The following is a 17,676-nucleotide window of genomic DNA, read 5'->3' as shown; positions in this document are numbered from 1 at the left end:
TGAGACTACATGTTGTAATGTTAGTGACATTTTGTTTGCAAAAATTATAATTTTATGGCCAACAATTGTACAATTTATTTTTATGAAGGGTTAAAACCTGGATTAGATGACCATCAGTGTCAAAATGGCTGTAGTCGTTTAGAAATACCTCATCATTCTTCAATAATCTTTCATGTTATTTTGAGTATAAACTCAAATGAAGCTTGTTGCCATCACTTGGAAAATAAAAATCATCAGAGCAAGTCATAATTACAAAATAAAAATTTTAACCATGTACTAAAAAGTCCTATTTTTAAGAGAAAAGTTGTAATTAAGAGATAAAAGTCCTCATTCTAAAAGAAAACTCATAATTACAAGACAAAAGTTCTAATTTTAAGAGAAAAGTTGTAATTAAGAGATAAAAGTCCTCATTCAAAAAGAAAACTCATAATTACAAGACAAAAGTTCTAATTTTAAGAGAAAAGTCGTAATTAAGAGATAAAAGTCCTCATTCTAAAAGAAATCTCATAATTACAAGACAAAAGTTCTAATTTTAAGAGAAAAGTCATAATTAAGAGATAAAATCTTAATGGAAAGGTAAAAGTCCTAGTAGATCAGTGTGGAAGATGTTAGAAAAAGCCCACTTTGCCTCAAACCCCTGAACGCATCATTTTAAAGGCACAGATGACTCAGAGGAAGAGGATGGACGTGACAGGAAGGACAAGGAAGCTGATGGCCAAATAAGGAAACTCTTGATTCACGTTTTTCTTTCCACCTCTTCCTCCTCAAGCTTCTCGTACCTTCCACGGACAGAAAGGAAACGGAAAAACCTCAGATGTTCAGTGGTTGTGGAGAAGATAAAAGGAAAGAATGGCTGATGTCCAAACAGGAGACTGAACACTAACCTCAGTACAACATCTGTTTAAAGGAGAAGTTCAAGCTCATGAACTAAACCTCAGCATTAAGACTCGTGTCATATTTACCTTATGAGATCCTTAACTCATAGGTATGAAATGGAAAGTCTCAACTTTTAGAGAGAAACCATAGTTATGAGATTAAAAGAGTCACGATTGTGAGATTAAAAAAAGTCACATTGCGAGAGAAAGTCATATTTACAAAACAAAACCATAACTATCAGATTTTAAAAAATGCAAATTATGATATAAAAAAGTTATAAAGTCATGAGACGAAGTCTTTATTATGCGATACAGCTCTTAATTAAAATTATGAATTTAATAAAGCAAAAACTTTTTGTGAACAATTAATGCAGCGCAGTCATACAAAGGTGTAAATATCCAGTTGTTTGCTAAAAGAACAGTGTGTTTTTGACAATGTTGTACCCACAATAACGTTTAGCTCTGCAAACAACTGCAAAGAGTACATTCACAAGCAGCCTAAACAGAAGTGAATCCAGTTTTAGCAAATAATCTAATGATTTGCCTTTGGTTTTTGTTTTAAAAAAGCTGCATCGAGCCATGTTTAGTGCTAAGAATTGCCGGGTTTGGCCTGTGGACCTCGAGTTTGTCCAATGTCATGAAACAATGATAACAAACTGTCCACAGATTTTAAAACCTGCACATAACTTGAAAAGTTCTGTGGAGAAACCAAAAAAATTGTCAGCATAAACCACATTTTGATAATATTTAGAACTTTATTACCCGTAATTGTTAGTTAAAAAGCTTAAATCTGTTTTGATCTTATAAAAGTATCAGAGTTTACCAGAATTATTTAAAAGCTACAACCTGTTCACTGTATGAGAGCCACAGGTTTTTCTCAATAGAAACTCTTCTGTGTTTTTTCTTAAAGTGACATGTATATATTTTGTATTCATCTTTTCACGTGCCTTGCCCATCAGCACATAAACAGTGTAATGCGAGAACTTAAAAGTTTGATGTGAGCACGTAGAGGCATTGAGTACGTTACCCAGATGTTATGCCGGTGTTGCACCAAAATCTGTGTCCCATCAGATTCTGTGACTGCGGGTGCTAATGGTTCCCAATGTCAACGTGTGCCCGGTCAATATCAGCCGATTACAATTATGGCGTAATTAAATTGTAATTTTTTGAATCTGTTGCTGCCGTAATCGTAATTAAATTGTAATAATTGAGTTCAGATAATTGACTTTGTAATTGTAGTTGCCATGAAAATTGTCGATTAGAATTTCATGCAAAACTGGGGAACCTTGTTACAGTTGTATGTACTGTTTTACATATATGTAATTAACAATGATGCATGTTTCATATCAAGCTTTCCCACATTTTACCATTTAAAAAAATATTAATACCTATATTTTATTATAGCCTAATAAGTTAACCAATAGATAGGACATAAATTAGATGATTGATATTTTAGTGTATTTTACAGTTGTCATAAGTGATGCTAACACAAGAGGAAGGTTAACTTTTATTAGGTTATTTATTTCAGGTTCAGTGATTAATTGTAATTGAACTTTAGTAATTGCGATCCTTTCTGAGGATAAAAAATAATTATTATTCAGTTATAATTGGGGAAAAATGCTGGTAACTGCAATTGTAATAGAACGTGGGTAATTGAAAATGTACTTGTAACTGAAAAATGTAATTGACCCCAACCCTGACATCAGCTGACAACACAGGCATCACCTCTATATATTGATGTGCACCTGTTTAGAGTTATATTGATATATTTGGGTTTTACGCACTCACGTAGAACTTTTACACAAGCAAATATAATTCATGTCCGTTTAGGGGCTGCTTAAGTTTTTCTTACAGCTAAATTACATTTAAATATTATGACATTAAACACCTCTGCACTGGTTAGAAATGTGTAAAAAGCATTTGTTTCAGTTGTTGGATTTAAAACCTGGCAGGGCAGAAAATGTGGTTGAATATCCATGAGTTCTGTTTTATATTTTTTTTAATTTATTTATTTACTGAATGGATGTTGTTGTTATCACAGTGTTTTACTGCATTGGCTCCTGTCAGGTTTCTCTAAAGTTGTTCCTTTCCATGTCTGCGGTTTTCTCTGTGATGACTCGGCTTTTCCTCTGGCTGCCTTTTTGCTGACTCACCAAGGCTGATAATCTTATTCTAAAGTCTAACCACATTTGTTCGCCCAAAAATCTTCCTTCAGTGGAACAGGAATATCCTTTATGTGGGAATTATCATGTGAGCGCAAACCAAGACTAAAGATGTGATTGTTGCCAAACAGCAGAACAACTGATTCAATTTCACTGGTTTTAATTTCTGAAAAAGGTTTTGCTGTGGATTGGTTGGATTTTAGCCAAATGTAAGAAAAAGCTGCCTTTTCTGAGCTAAACACAGTGTTTATCTGAATTAAGCTCAGCTGATCCATCCCTCTGTGTTTTTCACTGTTTCAGTCTAGGTTTACATCAAGTGTGTAATCAACTATCAGCCTGTGGGGAAACTTTAACCTAGGAGTGGCACAGCTCGTGGTTAGTTTGGAGAAAAAACAATAATGTGCTAGAAATTCCAACAAACCTTGAATGCAACAGTATATACAACTATATGCACAAACACAATATTGCACCTTGTTATGAGTAAAAATGCATTTTTTTTTTTTGTTTTTTTTTAATACCTGAAACGTAAAAATTAAAAAGGAAAACAGTTTATCTTGGCTTTTTGTTTTAACTTCTCAAACGTCTTGATTCTGCATTATTCTCAAATTAACATTGTTACCAAGCTTTAAGACGCAACCACAAAGGATGATTTAAAGCCCCTTCATTTGACACTGAAAGCTGTTTTAAACTGCCTTAATTTTCAAAGATGTTTTCAGATATGAATCAAAATAGCATTATTCACAAAGCTTCCACAGGTGTCTCTCTCAATTTTAATTATAAAAATAGCTAATTTCAATAAATACTAAAGACGTCCAATATCATAACAAGTGCTGAGATTTGTATACTCACTAATACAGATAATGCAAAAAAGGATACTACAATTTAACAGAAACATAAATGAAATTTTCATTCGTATCTATTATTTACTTTACTGGTCATGCAGCTTTGTTAAGGCTGTGTTCTCTTTGTGTGTATATTTAAGTAAACAGTCACAGATTAATCGAGCCATTGACTTTTTATTACTAACCTAATGTGGAACATGAACATGTGTATTTACAAAGCTGCCGATATTGCTTATTTACCTTTCAAACTAGTTAATTAATAGATTAAATCAAATTGGTTAAAATTAAGTCTGTTAATCGAGCCAGTACACACCTTAGGTTTCAGATTTCATACCGATATCAGGACATTCCTATTAAATGTATTAATACTCTATGGTTTTATGTTTGTGGGACGACACTGGGATAAATGTGGGCCCCCATTTAACCACAGGTTTATTCTCTTTTCCTGTGGACAGATGTCAGTTGGTGAGTTTTGTCTTACAACAACAGGAAGAATTCAGTGAAACTTGTCCTAAAAAAAACTCTGCAGAAGAACAATGTCAAAGGCATTAATAAGGAATAAAACACACAGCAGCTAATCAATAGTTGCACCTTTAATTATAAAAAAATATTTACAAAGATGCTACAATGTTTTGTCTTGGTATAAAAAAATGCATACATTGTACAATGATAATTAGTCTTTGAAGGTCTAGCTCCCATTCTGACATCCTTCAGGAGTGTTTGCGGTATCAAGGGTGTGGTAATACTGTGTTAGAGTCCGTACGTGACGTTAGCCTGAGTTATTAACCTCTTCGTCAACCACGCCGACGAACAATTTAGGATGAAAATGCATCCGAGGAAAGGCAACTGTTTGCATAAAGGAATGAAAGGAGGCGTGTTCAGTGGATGCAAAATGACAGAGCTGCATAGTCGTTTGAATAGTAACCCGGTTCCTTTTCATCATCACTGTTATTTATCTTCAAACATCAGGAATAAATATTTACTGCATTCAAAACCAAGGGCGAAATTTGGGGGCAAATTTCATCAGGCCTCGTAGATGATGGGAGTCTGTACCGAGATACAATAAATACAATAAATAAAGCAACAATAAATTAGCTGGGTTGACACAGATCCTCGTTTGAAGAGAAATATGGCTTCTGGATGCAGTTTTTCATCCCGAAAGGCTTTAGGAAGGAGCTGCTCGTTACCATGGTGACAGGATGAACGCGCGAAGCAAGGAAATCACATCAACTTTTTCACGTTTTGGTCGGTGGTTGAGAGTAATTTCCCTGCTGGGCGTCGTAAAGCTTTGGAATGAAATGAAAACAAAACAGTGCCGCCAAGTTTGACTGTGTCGTTGCTGACGAACCTTTAGTTTTTAAAATTACCGAAACAATGGAGACGACTAATGCCTTAAAAACCGCTTCAGAGGGACAGGAAAATAACAATAATATCAAAATGAGGCTCCTCCTCTTCGACTGTATAATGCAAAAAAATATATTTCTATATACACATACGTACATATACATATATTCCATTCATAATTACTCAAATCTCTAGGAAAATATGCATTCATTCTGCGTTGATTTACAATTTGTTCTGGTTTTGGGATGTAGTGTGACGACTTGTTCCTCAGTCCATGTAACAATAAATAGAAAATGGACAGAATGAAGAAAAGAGCTCGAACAACAGAACAGAAGACAGACGTAAACATGTAAATATGGTAAAAAAAACAAAGGACAAACGAATGCATCATGGTGTTTGTAATTATCTTTGCCTTCTCACACGTTTTGTCCACAAAGTAGGAAACTAACCACTCAGAACTCCCCAAATGTATGATTCTGAGCGCCTAAGTGCCCGTTACAATTTTCAGAGTAAAAGTTGGAAGTGCAGCCATCAGAGGACAATCTACAATCCTATATTCTACGTCAGAGGTTCTCAACTGGTGCTTTGGGACCCAAAAGGTGGATCGCTGACCTTTTTTAGAGAGCCAATTTAAAAGTTCCTGTGCAATTATTTCTTTTTTGTAACGCCATCAATTCTTGCTTTAAGGTTTTTCAGTATTCAATTCATGACAACTCTAACTTAATATTTAACTAAAAATCTACAAAATTTAATTTCACAGTTATTTTATGTGATAAAGAAGTGATCCAGTAAATGATCCATATAAACCATTTTTCCTTTACCTGTTAAATCTTCCTTAATTCTGGTCTGGGTTTGTTTTTCAGAGGTAATGGTGAATCCCTAAAGCAAACAACAACAAAAAAAACCCCAAAACACTGCTTTAAATAATACAATAGAAAAGAAATCTACATTGAATCTGCTTTTATATTCATTCTGACTGAGCACATTTGTGTTGATAAACATTTGTCCATCTTGAGCCTAAAGCTGTATTTGTTGAGAACCGCTGAAGTTAGTTTCCCACCTTGTCCCAAAACCAACAATCTCCATCTGTAACAAAACAATAACACAATCAGGCTTTGCACATGCGGACTGTGCATAGTGTGAGGGCTGTTTCACACCGGCAGCTTCTGTGTTCCCCGAACCCCATGGCGAACTGGCCATTGTGTTCAAACCAGTTCAGAACCAAGAAATCGTTCCCACATTGGGAACCACGGCAACCTCAGTGTGCTCCTAATTTCCCCTTTTAAAATGTGTTCCAAATTCAGATTGAAAAACCATCTTCATTACTTCTGTTACTTTCATGTATTATTATATTACTTATTAATTTTGTTCTCAGTGCCAACTAAATCATCTTAAATTTGTATCATCTTCAGTTTGTTATTCAACCAATTATGCAAACGTTATAATTACATTTTGGTGTTATAACATATTTGTATACTTTTGGTTGTTTTTTTTCTGATGTGCTGATAAAAGATACATAATGTGTAATAGTTACACATTAATATTAGTTAAAAAAATGTTTTACTGTCGGATGTTTTTGAATTGCTGGCTTCAAGCCGACTGGAGCGAACTGTGAACAGAACTCTGGTTCTGTTTTAACTGGTTTGAACACGGGCCGATTCACTGAAAAATCCCCAGAGTTCAGAGACCCGTTGTGTCTGAAAGCAGCCTGAGAGGAGTCAATTTTCAGGATCCCACTATGATCTCCATGATGTGGTCCAGTTCGTTCAGGTCTGAGCGGCAGCTGGTTCCGGTGCTCAAAGCCGGCGCTGCATGAGGGGAAAGACTATCCAGCAAGTCGTAAGGCCCCATTTTAGGCGTGCTCTGCATGCCTGTGAGCACTGTGTCCAGGTCGTAGTACGACGGGTCCACGTCTGAAAACAGCTCCTCAAGCGCCGGGTCGGGCGGCGGCGCCGGGTGTTTGATTTCAAAGGTCCCAAAAACCTGATCCCCCCTCCTGGAGTCCGGCACGTCCTCTGCGTCCGACGGACACTCCTCACTGTCTTCGTCCTCGCTGTCATCCTCCTCATCCTCCCAGCCCGGCTCAGCGCCGAAGGGAGCGGGCAAGAAGGAGGAAGAGGACAAAGGGTTGGCCTCTGAATCCACATCCTCCTCCATCGCCGCTGCCACTACGACCTCTTCCTCTTCCTCCTCCTCTTCCTCCTCCGGCCCAGCAGGGAGCGGCTTCGGGCTCTGCGCCGCCGCCAGCGCCTCGCTCGGCCTGCACAGCACCTCGGTGGCCACCAGCCGGTCGGCCGGACACTGCGCGGCCGCCAGCGCTTGCGTCATGATCTGCCAGGTCCCATCCTGGGTCATCTCCTCCTGGATCTGCCGCACCGTGTTGGCGATGAGCACCGAGCGGCACAGGTTGGGCTCCACCAACATGTGGCACAGCTGCAGTTTGATCAGCGACATGTCCAGCAGAGACTGACGCTGCAGGCTGTACGTGGACGACAGCGGCCGTACGACTGGGCCCAGCTCAGCACCCAACGCAGGTTCCTCTCCGGGGTCGGAGAACTTGCGTTTGGTGCCCTTCGCGAACATGTTTTTTTTCTGTGGGAAGGGAAGAAGAAGGAAGAGTCAAAATTAATTCAGCTCCACGACCCACTTTTAGGTCCCGACTTGAACTTTGAAGAACCTACGCGATAATAAACGACGAGCTTCAGAAAGAGAATGTTTTCACTGTTCACAGAAACACACCAGCAGCAGCCCTGCTCACACACAGTGTCAGGTTTCACAATCTACACATGACGCACTAGGAAAACAAGAAAAACTGGAATTTCTTTCTTCCTCAAACACAGAAACTCCAGCTTCTTCAAACCAGGATGGTCCTGGTCTTGCTTAAAGGGGTGGAATGCGAGTTGTTTTAAATATTTTTACGAATATTTTTTTATTTTTATTTTGAGGCACTGCTCTCTGCCCATCAGCTCTATCACTGGGTAAGAATCCAGCTTTGATTGCAAGCGCAGCTCGGAGAAGGTGTGAATTAGCTCTTAGTGATACTCCATATTAAAACCTGCAGAAGTAAAAGAGCTTGGTATGTTCATGTTTTATAACACAGTCATAAATATGGTATGCATTGATGGAAAACATCCATTAAAAACAGGCAACACGACCAAAAAAAAGATCAAATGAAGAAAATTACTTTCACTTTACTGAATGCAGCCAATTCAGTTATTTGGGTAATCTTTACTAAACTGTCTAAAAGTAATCTAAAGCTAAAGATACAGAAAACAACGTCTGAAGATAAATATTTAAACTACAACAATGTTTTATATATATCCACCCACTGTTTTGAATTCATTTACAAACCACCTACACTTCCTCTTAAATTCCATATTTTGTTTCATTATTATTGCTCACTATTTCCTTCTGAAAACGATACTTCAAAATATGTGTCCCACAATCTTAAATTAATTTCTTAAAATCAGAGCTTTAAAAACATATTTAATGGCTCAATTAGTGTTTATATAATATCTGCACTAAAATAAGATGTCAATCAAAATTAAATGAGATATCAATGCTGCTGCTTAGTTAGCTTTACTTAAAGGAAACCAAGAATCTTAAGTACTTACATGTTTTTTTTTAAAAGAAACAGACCTCATTATGTCACATTTATTCTACGTACAGTCACACGACATCAAATCATATAAAGATTTTTGTAGGTCTATATTTAACAAATCAAAGATCACCATTTAATTTACATTGAGCAACATGTATCAGATCAGAACAAGAGTGAAAGTGAAAATAAAAGAGTCCTGACGGCTAAAAGTGAAAAAGAACTTATGATGGTGCTCGCAGATCTAAAGTGAGAAATCACTATGAGACACTTGCGGTGGAGAGTTTACACTAAAAATAATATAATATGGTAGGGCTGAACGATTAATTGCATTTGCGATATTACCGCAATATCATAATCTAATCACAAAGGCTGCAATTTTTGTTCTTGTTTTGTCTTGTCTTGTTCAGTTCAGAGTGTTTACGTAGTGCAGTCCACATGTTTACATGTTTAATGAAACGTGAAGTTAGTTAGATATGTTGAAGAGGTAAAGCCACAGATTAGTTTGCTTTTTTGTTGTAATCTGTGCTTTAAAATGTATATTTTAAATTTATTTAAAGTTTATATAAATCTGAAATTGTTTATTATGAAACAGATTGATTTATTGCTTGCGTTCATTGAAAAATACATGACAAGAGGTCCTTGAAAAAACAATTGCATATTAAATCACAATATTGAGGGAAAAAAAATTGCAATTAGATTCATTTCCAAAATTGTTCAGCCCTATAATATGGTGATAATCATTATCTTTCCACGTGGATTACAATAATCAATATGTTTGGCGCTAATTATTTTTTAATTCATTTTTTATCTTAAATTACCCTGTCTGCATTTGTCATTTTAGATTGACACTACATGTAGAGCATTTTTTTTTTTTAACAAACACTATACATATTCTTTGTTACAAAAAAAGTACTATTAAATGTGTTATATAACTTGTATTGCATGATTGTGACTGTCACCAGCCCTCCCTAAGGAATGCTGAGCTTAACTTTATTATGGGGAAAAAATGTAAAAAAAAATGAAAGGGTAGTGTTAGACCTGAGTAAGGGGGAAAGACAAGGGTCAAAGGGTTTGGGGCGATTTATTTAATTAGATAAAAACAAACACCTGCTGGACTTTTAAAAGGCACTAAATTTTAAACTGCATGAAGTTTTTATTTATCGTTTCATCACAGTCTGTGCTGAATTCTGTAAAACTGACACTAAATCACACGAATCAAACTGAGAAATGATGCACTCGACAGTATTGCAGCTATTTTTAATCATTGGAACTGATATTTCAATGCACTGTTGTGCAACTTTCTTGCAATATACTATTGTTGAACCACAGTAATATTGGCCTTGTAAACCATGTATTGTTTTGTGAGGTACCCTGCGAAGTATCTAAACATTGAGCCTGAAAAGGTACATCATATCACTAACAGAAAACATGCAAAACTCCAAACTGTAGTCGACAACGGTGCTTAAAGATTCATGCAAACTTCACAAGAACAGTGTGTATGTGCATGTAACAATGTGCATGGTGTCGTTTTTGCATGTTTACATTTACGTTTTAGTGCACTGGGTATATCCTATATAAAAGCCCAACTAGGGACAAGACTTAAAATCTATAGCGATAAAACTCCTTGCATAAAACATATGTTGCATTCACAGTTTATAGTAAAATAAAATTTAAATAAAATTATATTATATTTTAATTATCATTCTTACCACCTGTATTAGTGTGAAGATTCACTGGTTTTAGAAAAACTACACATTTGTAAGCCTTAGAACTGTAACCCCCCCCCCAAGTTTTACTTGTAATTCAATTCAAATCATAATTGACAATTTAATTGCATTTTCATGTCAATTACAATTGCACACAAAATTATCTGAACTCAATTACAGTTGTATTACAATCACATTTTAATTCCAGTATATTATAATTACACTATAATTGTAATTATCAATTACATGACTTTAAATATAACTAACCCCAAGCCTGATGCCTATATTAGATTTCTGACCATTCAGTACTCAGATAACAAAAGGATTTTCAATTATTTTCAACGACAATCATGTGCAAAATAATATGCTACTTTTGAAAATTCAGAGAAAATATAGTTAAAGAAAATGTAAGCTAAATTTTTTCCCCACAAAATACTACAGATTATTTAAATGTATGTGTTACACATATGCATTATGTTTAGATTTTGATGACACTTATTTGTGATGCTGGTATTGGTTATCAGTTCATATTCTGAGGTATGTAAACATTGTTGTACCACAAGCATAATTTCACCCATGGCCATTTGGATTTCATCTTTAAATCAGTGACTACAGTCACCTAAATAGTAAATACACACACTGCACGACCGCAGTCATTAAATCTGTTTATTTTAGGAACATAGGGCAATTCTAATACTTAGGTAAACTATACACATATATTTAATTCTCCTTATTATTTGGAAATAAGATCATCACTAAATCCCACTTTTCTATTGTAGTATGTACAAATAAAAAATATGACAATATTTTGTATGGAAACCAAAGATTTCGGGGGTTTTTTGTTTGTGTTTTTTTTTTTTAGATCATTTCTTTAAATTTGAAATTAAAAGTTAAACATACTTTCTGGAGCTTGTCTCTCTACAATAAACAGCATTAAAAGTGGATTTTTTTAATGGTATTGAAGTGGCCTTTCTTTTACGCAGTGTGATTATTCATCTTTTTGAGCATTTTTAAAGGCTTGTTTTTATCGCGAGATTTGGCGCCTCAGCTAATGAAATTGAACCCTCTGAACCGAAGACAACTTAGTGAAAGTTGATACATTTCTCTCAAATGACACGAATATAGTTATCCATGGTTGTGCCTGAGTAAAAAAAATATTCATTTAAATAGACGTTAAGGTGAAATTATTTTTTCTAGTGTTTATCTATGTTTACCGCAGTAATTTGTGTCAAACTGAGGACAAAAACAAAATGCTGCCTCGCTGTTTCTGAAGTCAATGGCGGACGGCCTGCCCTTCCCCCACCGCGCGCACAGCTACTTTCACAGCCTAACTGTTAAAAACACCGACAACAGCGACTGGTTACCGGCTGTGAACCGTCAGTCGCCCACTGTACCCGGTATTACCGCTGAATCCGACACGGACGGGGTGTCACGGAGTCCGTCTAGAGCCTGTGGGGCACTCCGGGCCCGGACCGAAGCATGCTTTGTCTTTCCTGCTTCACCGAGCCACAACGAGGCCATTTTACGCTAGTAGCTAACCAGTGTAAGGAATCTGTTAGAGCCCCAGCTAAACTGTGACAGACGTCACAATGAAACATAAACAAGCCTGCTATATAAATAGCACTGCAGGTAGTAACATACATTTAAAGGCTTTGTTTAATCAGCCAAATTAATAAAACATTAACATATCCTCCTGTTAATCAGATTTGAGACAATTATACATTAAGTGATTTTATCTCATTTGTACAGCAGAACCTAATCTTATCCATCTACTATGAATTTAGCCACTTTATCCTCAACAATATCACTTCTTATTTTGATACTTCTATACTTTTTGCACACTTCAATGTCTCTTTAGCTTTTGTATTATTTGACACCCAAATCTCCCAAGTTAAGTAACTTACCAAAGGAACTGTATAGTTCTTTGATGATCGTGTTATCTAATGTAAAATCAAATTGTTATCAAAACAATATTTGTATTATACAAAACTGAAATGTGATTATTACTCAAAAGTTGAAGCTAAATGTATCTATAGATGGACAAATGCTTTATTCTTCATGTGGAAATACTTGTATTACAGCCGTAGGTTAACAGTATTAAAGCCAAAACGGGAAAAAGACAGAAAAAAATTCAATATAATAATTTTCGTTCCATTTTAAATGTTGTATTTTGTTGCATTGTTTTCCTTTTTTACGTGTTGGTGTGTTTGCTACCTCATATCCATTTTGCATCGGCTCATCTGGAATTGTATCGGAATTAGTGGATCTGTTTCATTATATTTATTTCCCTGTGATGGATGATCTCTCCTACACACTTTGATTTTGGCATTGTTATTCAGTGTGATAGAACCATCTCATGCATTGGTAATGTTACTTTTGAAATGTGTATTTAATGGTAAATGATAAGTAAAAACTAACATGAATGTGAGTCACCGTCAGAAACGATCAATGATAATAAATGTTCAGAAATATTCAGAACTCACATCCGTTTACATGATAACATGTTGGCACAGATGTATAGTAAATAATGTTTTATTGTGTCCATCTATTGTGTTTAGTAATATTATTATGGACATTAAATCCACCTTTTTAATTAATTTTCATGAATTTATTTCCTTGTGTGAGTCGGTTTTGCAACTTAACAAACAACCCAATTTTCCCCATTATAGGATGAACACAGTTATATTTAATTTATTTTATCTCATTAACTTAAAGTACAATAAGGTCATACTTTTATCCAGTAACAATGATCAATGACAATTATTAAGCAGTGGTGTAAAAACGAAAACCTTAATTATTGTTTACTTGTGCAAATATGCATTTCTACCTATTTTTAATGGCTTTTCTGTGCATCTATTTTGTTAAGCTACTATGTTTACTGTTCATTGATTGTGACCATGCTGGTTAAATTTCCTTTGAGATCCATAAAATACAATCTAAATCTTTAACCGCATTCAGGGATTATCATGCAATAGTCATACTTCACAAATCAACAAATGATTATTATTCAGCTTTCAATTTGGAGGGTGAATTTCCCTGTAGAGATATTTTTTACATGTTAAATATAATTTTGATAATTATTATCCCCATTATTTTCTGTTTTTTTAGAAATCCTGAAATAGTTTTCCGCTATAATATTTAAAAACAGGTATTGTTGTGTAATAATGATTTTACTAATGAGCAACATATATTGATTTAAAGCATGTATTGCTATAGACATTAGCACTACGATTACTCAAGCCTCGTTAAAAACAACATTTAAAGCATTTAGTAGAACATTATATATACAAACATTACAATAATATTAGACAATATGAGCAATAATAAAATCATCTTTAAATGCGATACAGTGGATGTTGACCCTCTTCCTGTCACCAGTTAACGGTGTAACCAGTAGATCCGGAACACCCAGCTAGCAGTTAGCTCACATTTCCACCGCGGAGCTCCGTGTTCGTTAACCGGCCCAAAGTGAACACAGAGGTGGGTGAAGCTCCTCTAACCGTCGGTAGAGATTCCTCCAAACCTCCGACAGTAACTTTTTTTAATCTTAGCCGAGCTTTAAATGTTAAAGTCCCTGAAGCGCTCACCGTCCTCCTCCTCTTCCTCCCTTCTACCCCCTCCCAAAAAAACGAGAGTTTTGGTTAAAGTTTGGTTTTAAAAAAATGGCCCAAAATCACCGGGAGGACGGACCGAACACGCGGACACACTCACCGGTTGTTAGAGTTATTTTATTCCCGTCTGGGTCATAGGATCGACGGCCGGGAGAGCGGAGACACGGATCAGATGAGATCATTCATGCCACGGCTTCAAACACTGAAGCTCCGAGAGCTGGAGGAGCTGACAGGGAGGAGGAGGGAGGAAAAACACACAGGGAGGAGGGGGGAGGAAAAGAGAAGAAGAAGAAAAAATACACACAGGGAGGAGGAGGGAGGAAAAGAGAAGAAGAAGAAGAAATACACACAGGGAGGAGGAGGGTGGAAAAGAGAAGAAGAAGAAGAAGAAGAAGAAGAAAAAATACACACGGGGAGGAGGAGGGAGGAAAAGAGAAGAAGAAGAAAAAATACACACGGGAGGAAAAGAGAAGAAGAAGAAAAAATACACACAGGGAGGAAAAGAGAAGAAGAAAACATATAGACACATACACAGGGAGGAGGCATAAAGTGTAAAAAGAGAAGTAGGCTGCGTCCGAATAATCCCTTCTATCTCCTTTCCTATCTACTGTTCTTTAACCCCCGGAAGTGTTTAAATGGTAGTCTGATCGTCAAAACAAACGTGATCCCTTTTTCCTAACACCTTTCCTTAACCCCCTCACGTCATCCACGGGGTTATGGAAAAGTAGATAGGAAAGGAGAATAGGACGGACTATTCGAACGCAGCCGAAGAAAAAATACGGCATTGGCTATCCGTACGGTTGCCGTATCAATATACTGACATTCTAGCCGTACGCAGCGCCCCTGATTGGCCAGTTTATGTTGCGTGACTAAGGCTAAACCTAACCCTAAAAATTGTGGCAATATTGGGAAAAATACACAGGGAGACAAAATAGTAAAAGAAATGAATGAAGAATGAATTGACAAAAGGTGCAACAACGCATAACTCCAGAAAAAACTACACAATAAAATTGAACACAATCTTTGGAAATATCAATTGGAAATCTGTCATCAGTGAACCTTCTAAATGCTGCCTGTACAATAAAATCAAGGAAGTATCATTCGAAATTATTCATATTATATGACGCAAACAACCTGTATGTAAAAAGATTAAACTCTAAAGCTGAGGTTCATTACACTTTATATAACTTGTTCCCAGAATCCATGACACAACTCTTTTTTTGAATGTTTGTTTTTTGGATGAGTGTTGAAAATATTTAATTAAAAAACGTAAACTAAGAATAGATAAGAAGGCCACAAATTTATTATACTGTAAATATTAAATTAAAACAGATGCAGAATTTTATTATATTCAGCAGATATTATATTCATTAATGGGCTCAAACAGAACCTACAATTACAGTATTTCACATGGAAATAAAACATTACTTTAACATACTACAAAGTAGTAAAAACAAGAAAGCAATAAACACTTTAGACATTTATATTGCAGCGCAAATTTAATTATATTTGGTTACAATAATATTATAATGGCTTTAAATATTATAATAAAATAAAAACCCTATGTGAGGCACTAAATATTGTTCTTTGATATTATTTTAATGTAGTTTTTCTTTATATTTTCTGTATTGTATAATCTCTGTATTTGTTTGCACAATACATTATTTGTATGTATATGCATAATTTGTATATTGTATATGTTGCTATATATATTATAATGTATTATTACATTGTATACTCGTTATACTGAGGTGACAATGTTGTTACTACATTATTGCTGCATGTATCAATAAAAAAGAGAAAGAAAAAGAAACTACACACAGGAAAAATACACTGGGAAGTAAGAGGAAAACATACACAAAGAAAGGATAAGGGAAAAAAAGAAGTGACACGGGAGGGAGGGAGGAAACATTCACAGAGTCGAGGGAGCAGGGAAAGAAGAAACAACACACACAACAAGGAGGGTAGAAAAAATACACAGGGAGGATGGAAGGAAGAAGAAACATACACAGGGATGAGGGAAGGAAGACAGAGAAGAAAAACTACACACAAGGAAGGAGGGAGGAAAAAACAACAAGAAAAATACAGAGTAAGGAAGGATGGAGGGGGAGAGAAGAAGAAAAACTACACATGTGCGTGTATGTTTGTGCTCATATATATATATATATATTTATTTATTTTTAACTGCATTTTAGTTCCTCTATATATATATATATATATATATATATTTACATTTTTCTTTATTTCTGGTCACCAAGACTGACACTTTGTTAATTTATCTCTCTCTCTCTCTCTTTAGTACCCCCCATAGTACCATCCCTACCCTACCCCCATTTGAGAAACACTGGTTTACAGTATGATTACCAGGGAAACCAAAAGACAAGCACAAAAACGGCACAATGTCCAAATCCTTTATTTTCATTTTAATCAGCCTTTACATACCATGTGCAGTGTATATATATATATAGGTCTATGATAGTTTAGCGTCTAAATATTATTCACTTAAAAGCCATATAGACTAAATTCCTCCATAGACTTATTTTTGCATTTAAATGATATAAAATCAATCTCGGGAAAAGAAGGATATTTAAACTTGTTTCTTCAGACTTTTAATTCATCATCCAACCACTGAGCATCCTCCAGTATGTAGCCCAGACCCATGGAGCGGCGGGGGTGAGGTTTAGTGGGAACTGCCTCCTCCTTTGAATCCTCCACTTCCTGCAGGGACATCAATTTGTGAGCCGTGATGTGAAAAGTCATGTTAAAAAGAAGGTTCTGGTCTAATTCTCACTCTGGGACTGATGACACGTCTCACTCTCACTTCCATCCCTCCGATGCAGTGAGGCCCAGCCCAGTCTGCTCTGTCGGCCTCGGTCTCACAGGCAAACATCACAAAGGCCACTGAGCTCTGTTTACCTGAGTGGAGGTGCTTCCTTATCTACAATTCACATTAGAACATTTGTACTGGACGCCTATACCAGATTGGAGGGACAGATTCTTTAAAAATATCATGTTTTCCAGACTTTACCTTACATGACGTGACTGTACCCCATTCTCTGAAATAAGCCTGGATGTAGCCTTCATTTAAATAGTTAATCAGCTCTGTTATGACGATTCCATGTTCCTGAGGGAATGGGAATAAGTATTAATATCATAAATTAGATGCTGTGTGTAAAACAAGACGTTAAAACATTGTTTACAATCCTGTAATGTGAAGCCAATTCAGCCATATACTTCTTAGGAAGACTGATGTACGCTCTTTTATTGGAAATGCTCTTTCCGTCCATATGATCTGAAAGAAACGTAGAACATGGATATTTATTGTGGAAGATGTAAATATTACAGCATGTTGGTCTTCCAGAGGGTGAAAAAGTAACTTACCAGAAGTCATTGTTGAGTTTCAGAGTTTCGTCCTCATCCTCCTCGAAGTAAGACGAAGTAGAGAAGACTGCTTTGTGCAGTGGGTTTATGTATCCTCCTCCTCCTCCTACTTCACCTCCGTCACCTTGGTTTGTCTGTGATTTTCTCATCGATG

General features: G+C 36.0%; 2 protein-coding genes across 3 annotated transcripts; both read right to left on the bottom strand.

Moving 5' to 3' along the window:
• Nucleotides 1-4,454: 4,454 nt before the first annotated feature.
• On the bottom strand, nt 4,455-14,393 carry cdca4 (cell division cycle associated 4). Of its 2 annotated transcripts, none has more exons than XM_028438691.1 (2): nt 14,238-14,393; nt 4,455-7,815 (listed from the first exon to the last, which is right to left on the bottom strand). In XM_028438691.1, exon 2 carries the CDS (start codon nt 7,804-7,806, stop codon nt 6,949-6,951), a length of 858 nt encoding a protein of 285 aa, XP_028294492.1. In that variant the 5' UTR covers nt 7,807-7,815; nt 14,238-14,393; the 3' UTR covers nt 4,455-6,948. The 2 variants fall into 2 exon arrangements, with proteins under 2 accessions (XP_028294492.1, XP_028294491.1); XM_028438690.1 differs by having other exon boundaries at nt 14,242-14,391.
• A 2,143-nt stretch (nt 14,394-16,536) lies between these two features.
• On the bottom strand, nt 16,537-17,676 carry LOC114455933 (heterogeneous nuclear ribonucleoprotein A2 homolog 1). Its single transcript, XM_028437274.1, has 5 exons — nt 17,523-17,676; nt 17,342-17,433; nt 17,170-17,265; nt 16,933-17,079; nt 16,537-16,859 (listed from the first exon to the last, which is right to left on the bottom strand). Exons 1-5 carry the CDS (start codon nt 17,530-17,532, stop codon nt 16,743-16,745), a joined length of 462 nt encoding a protein of 153 aa, XP_028293075.1. The 5' UTR covers nt 17,533-17,676; the 3' UTR covers nt 16,537-16,742.

This window comes from Gouania willdenowi, chromosome 22 (genome assembly GCF_900634775.1).
Source record: "Gouania willdenowi chromosome 22, fGouWil2.1, whole genome shotgun sequence".
NCBI classification, from domain to species: Eukaryota; Metazoa; Chordata; class Actinopteri; order Blenniiformes; family Gobiesocidae; genus Gouania; species Gouania willdenowi.
Note: the sequence above shows the minus strand (reverse complement) of the source record. Positions and strands in the feature narration are given on the sequence as shown.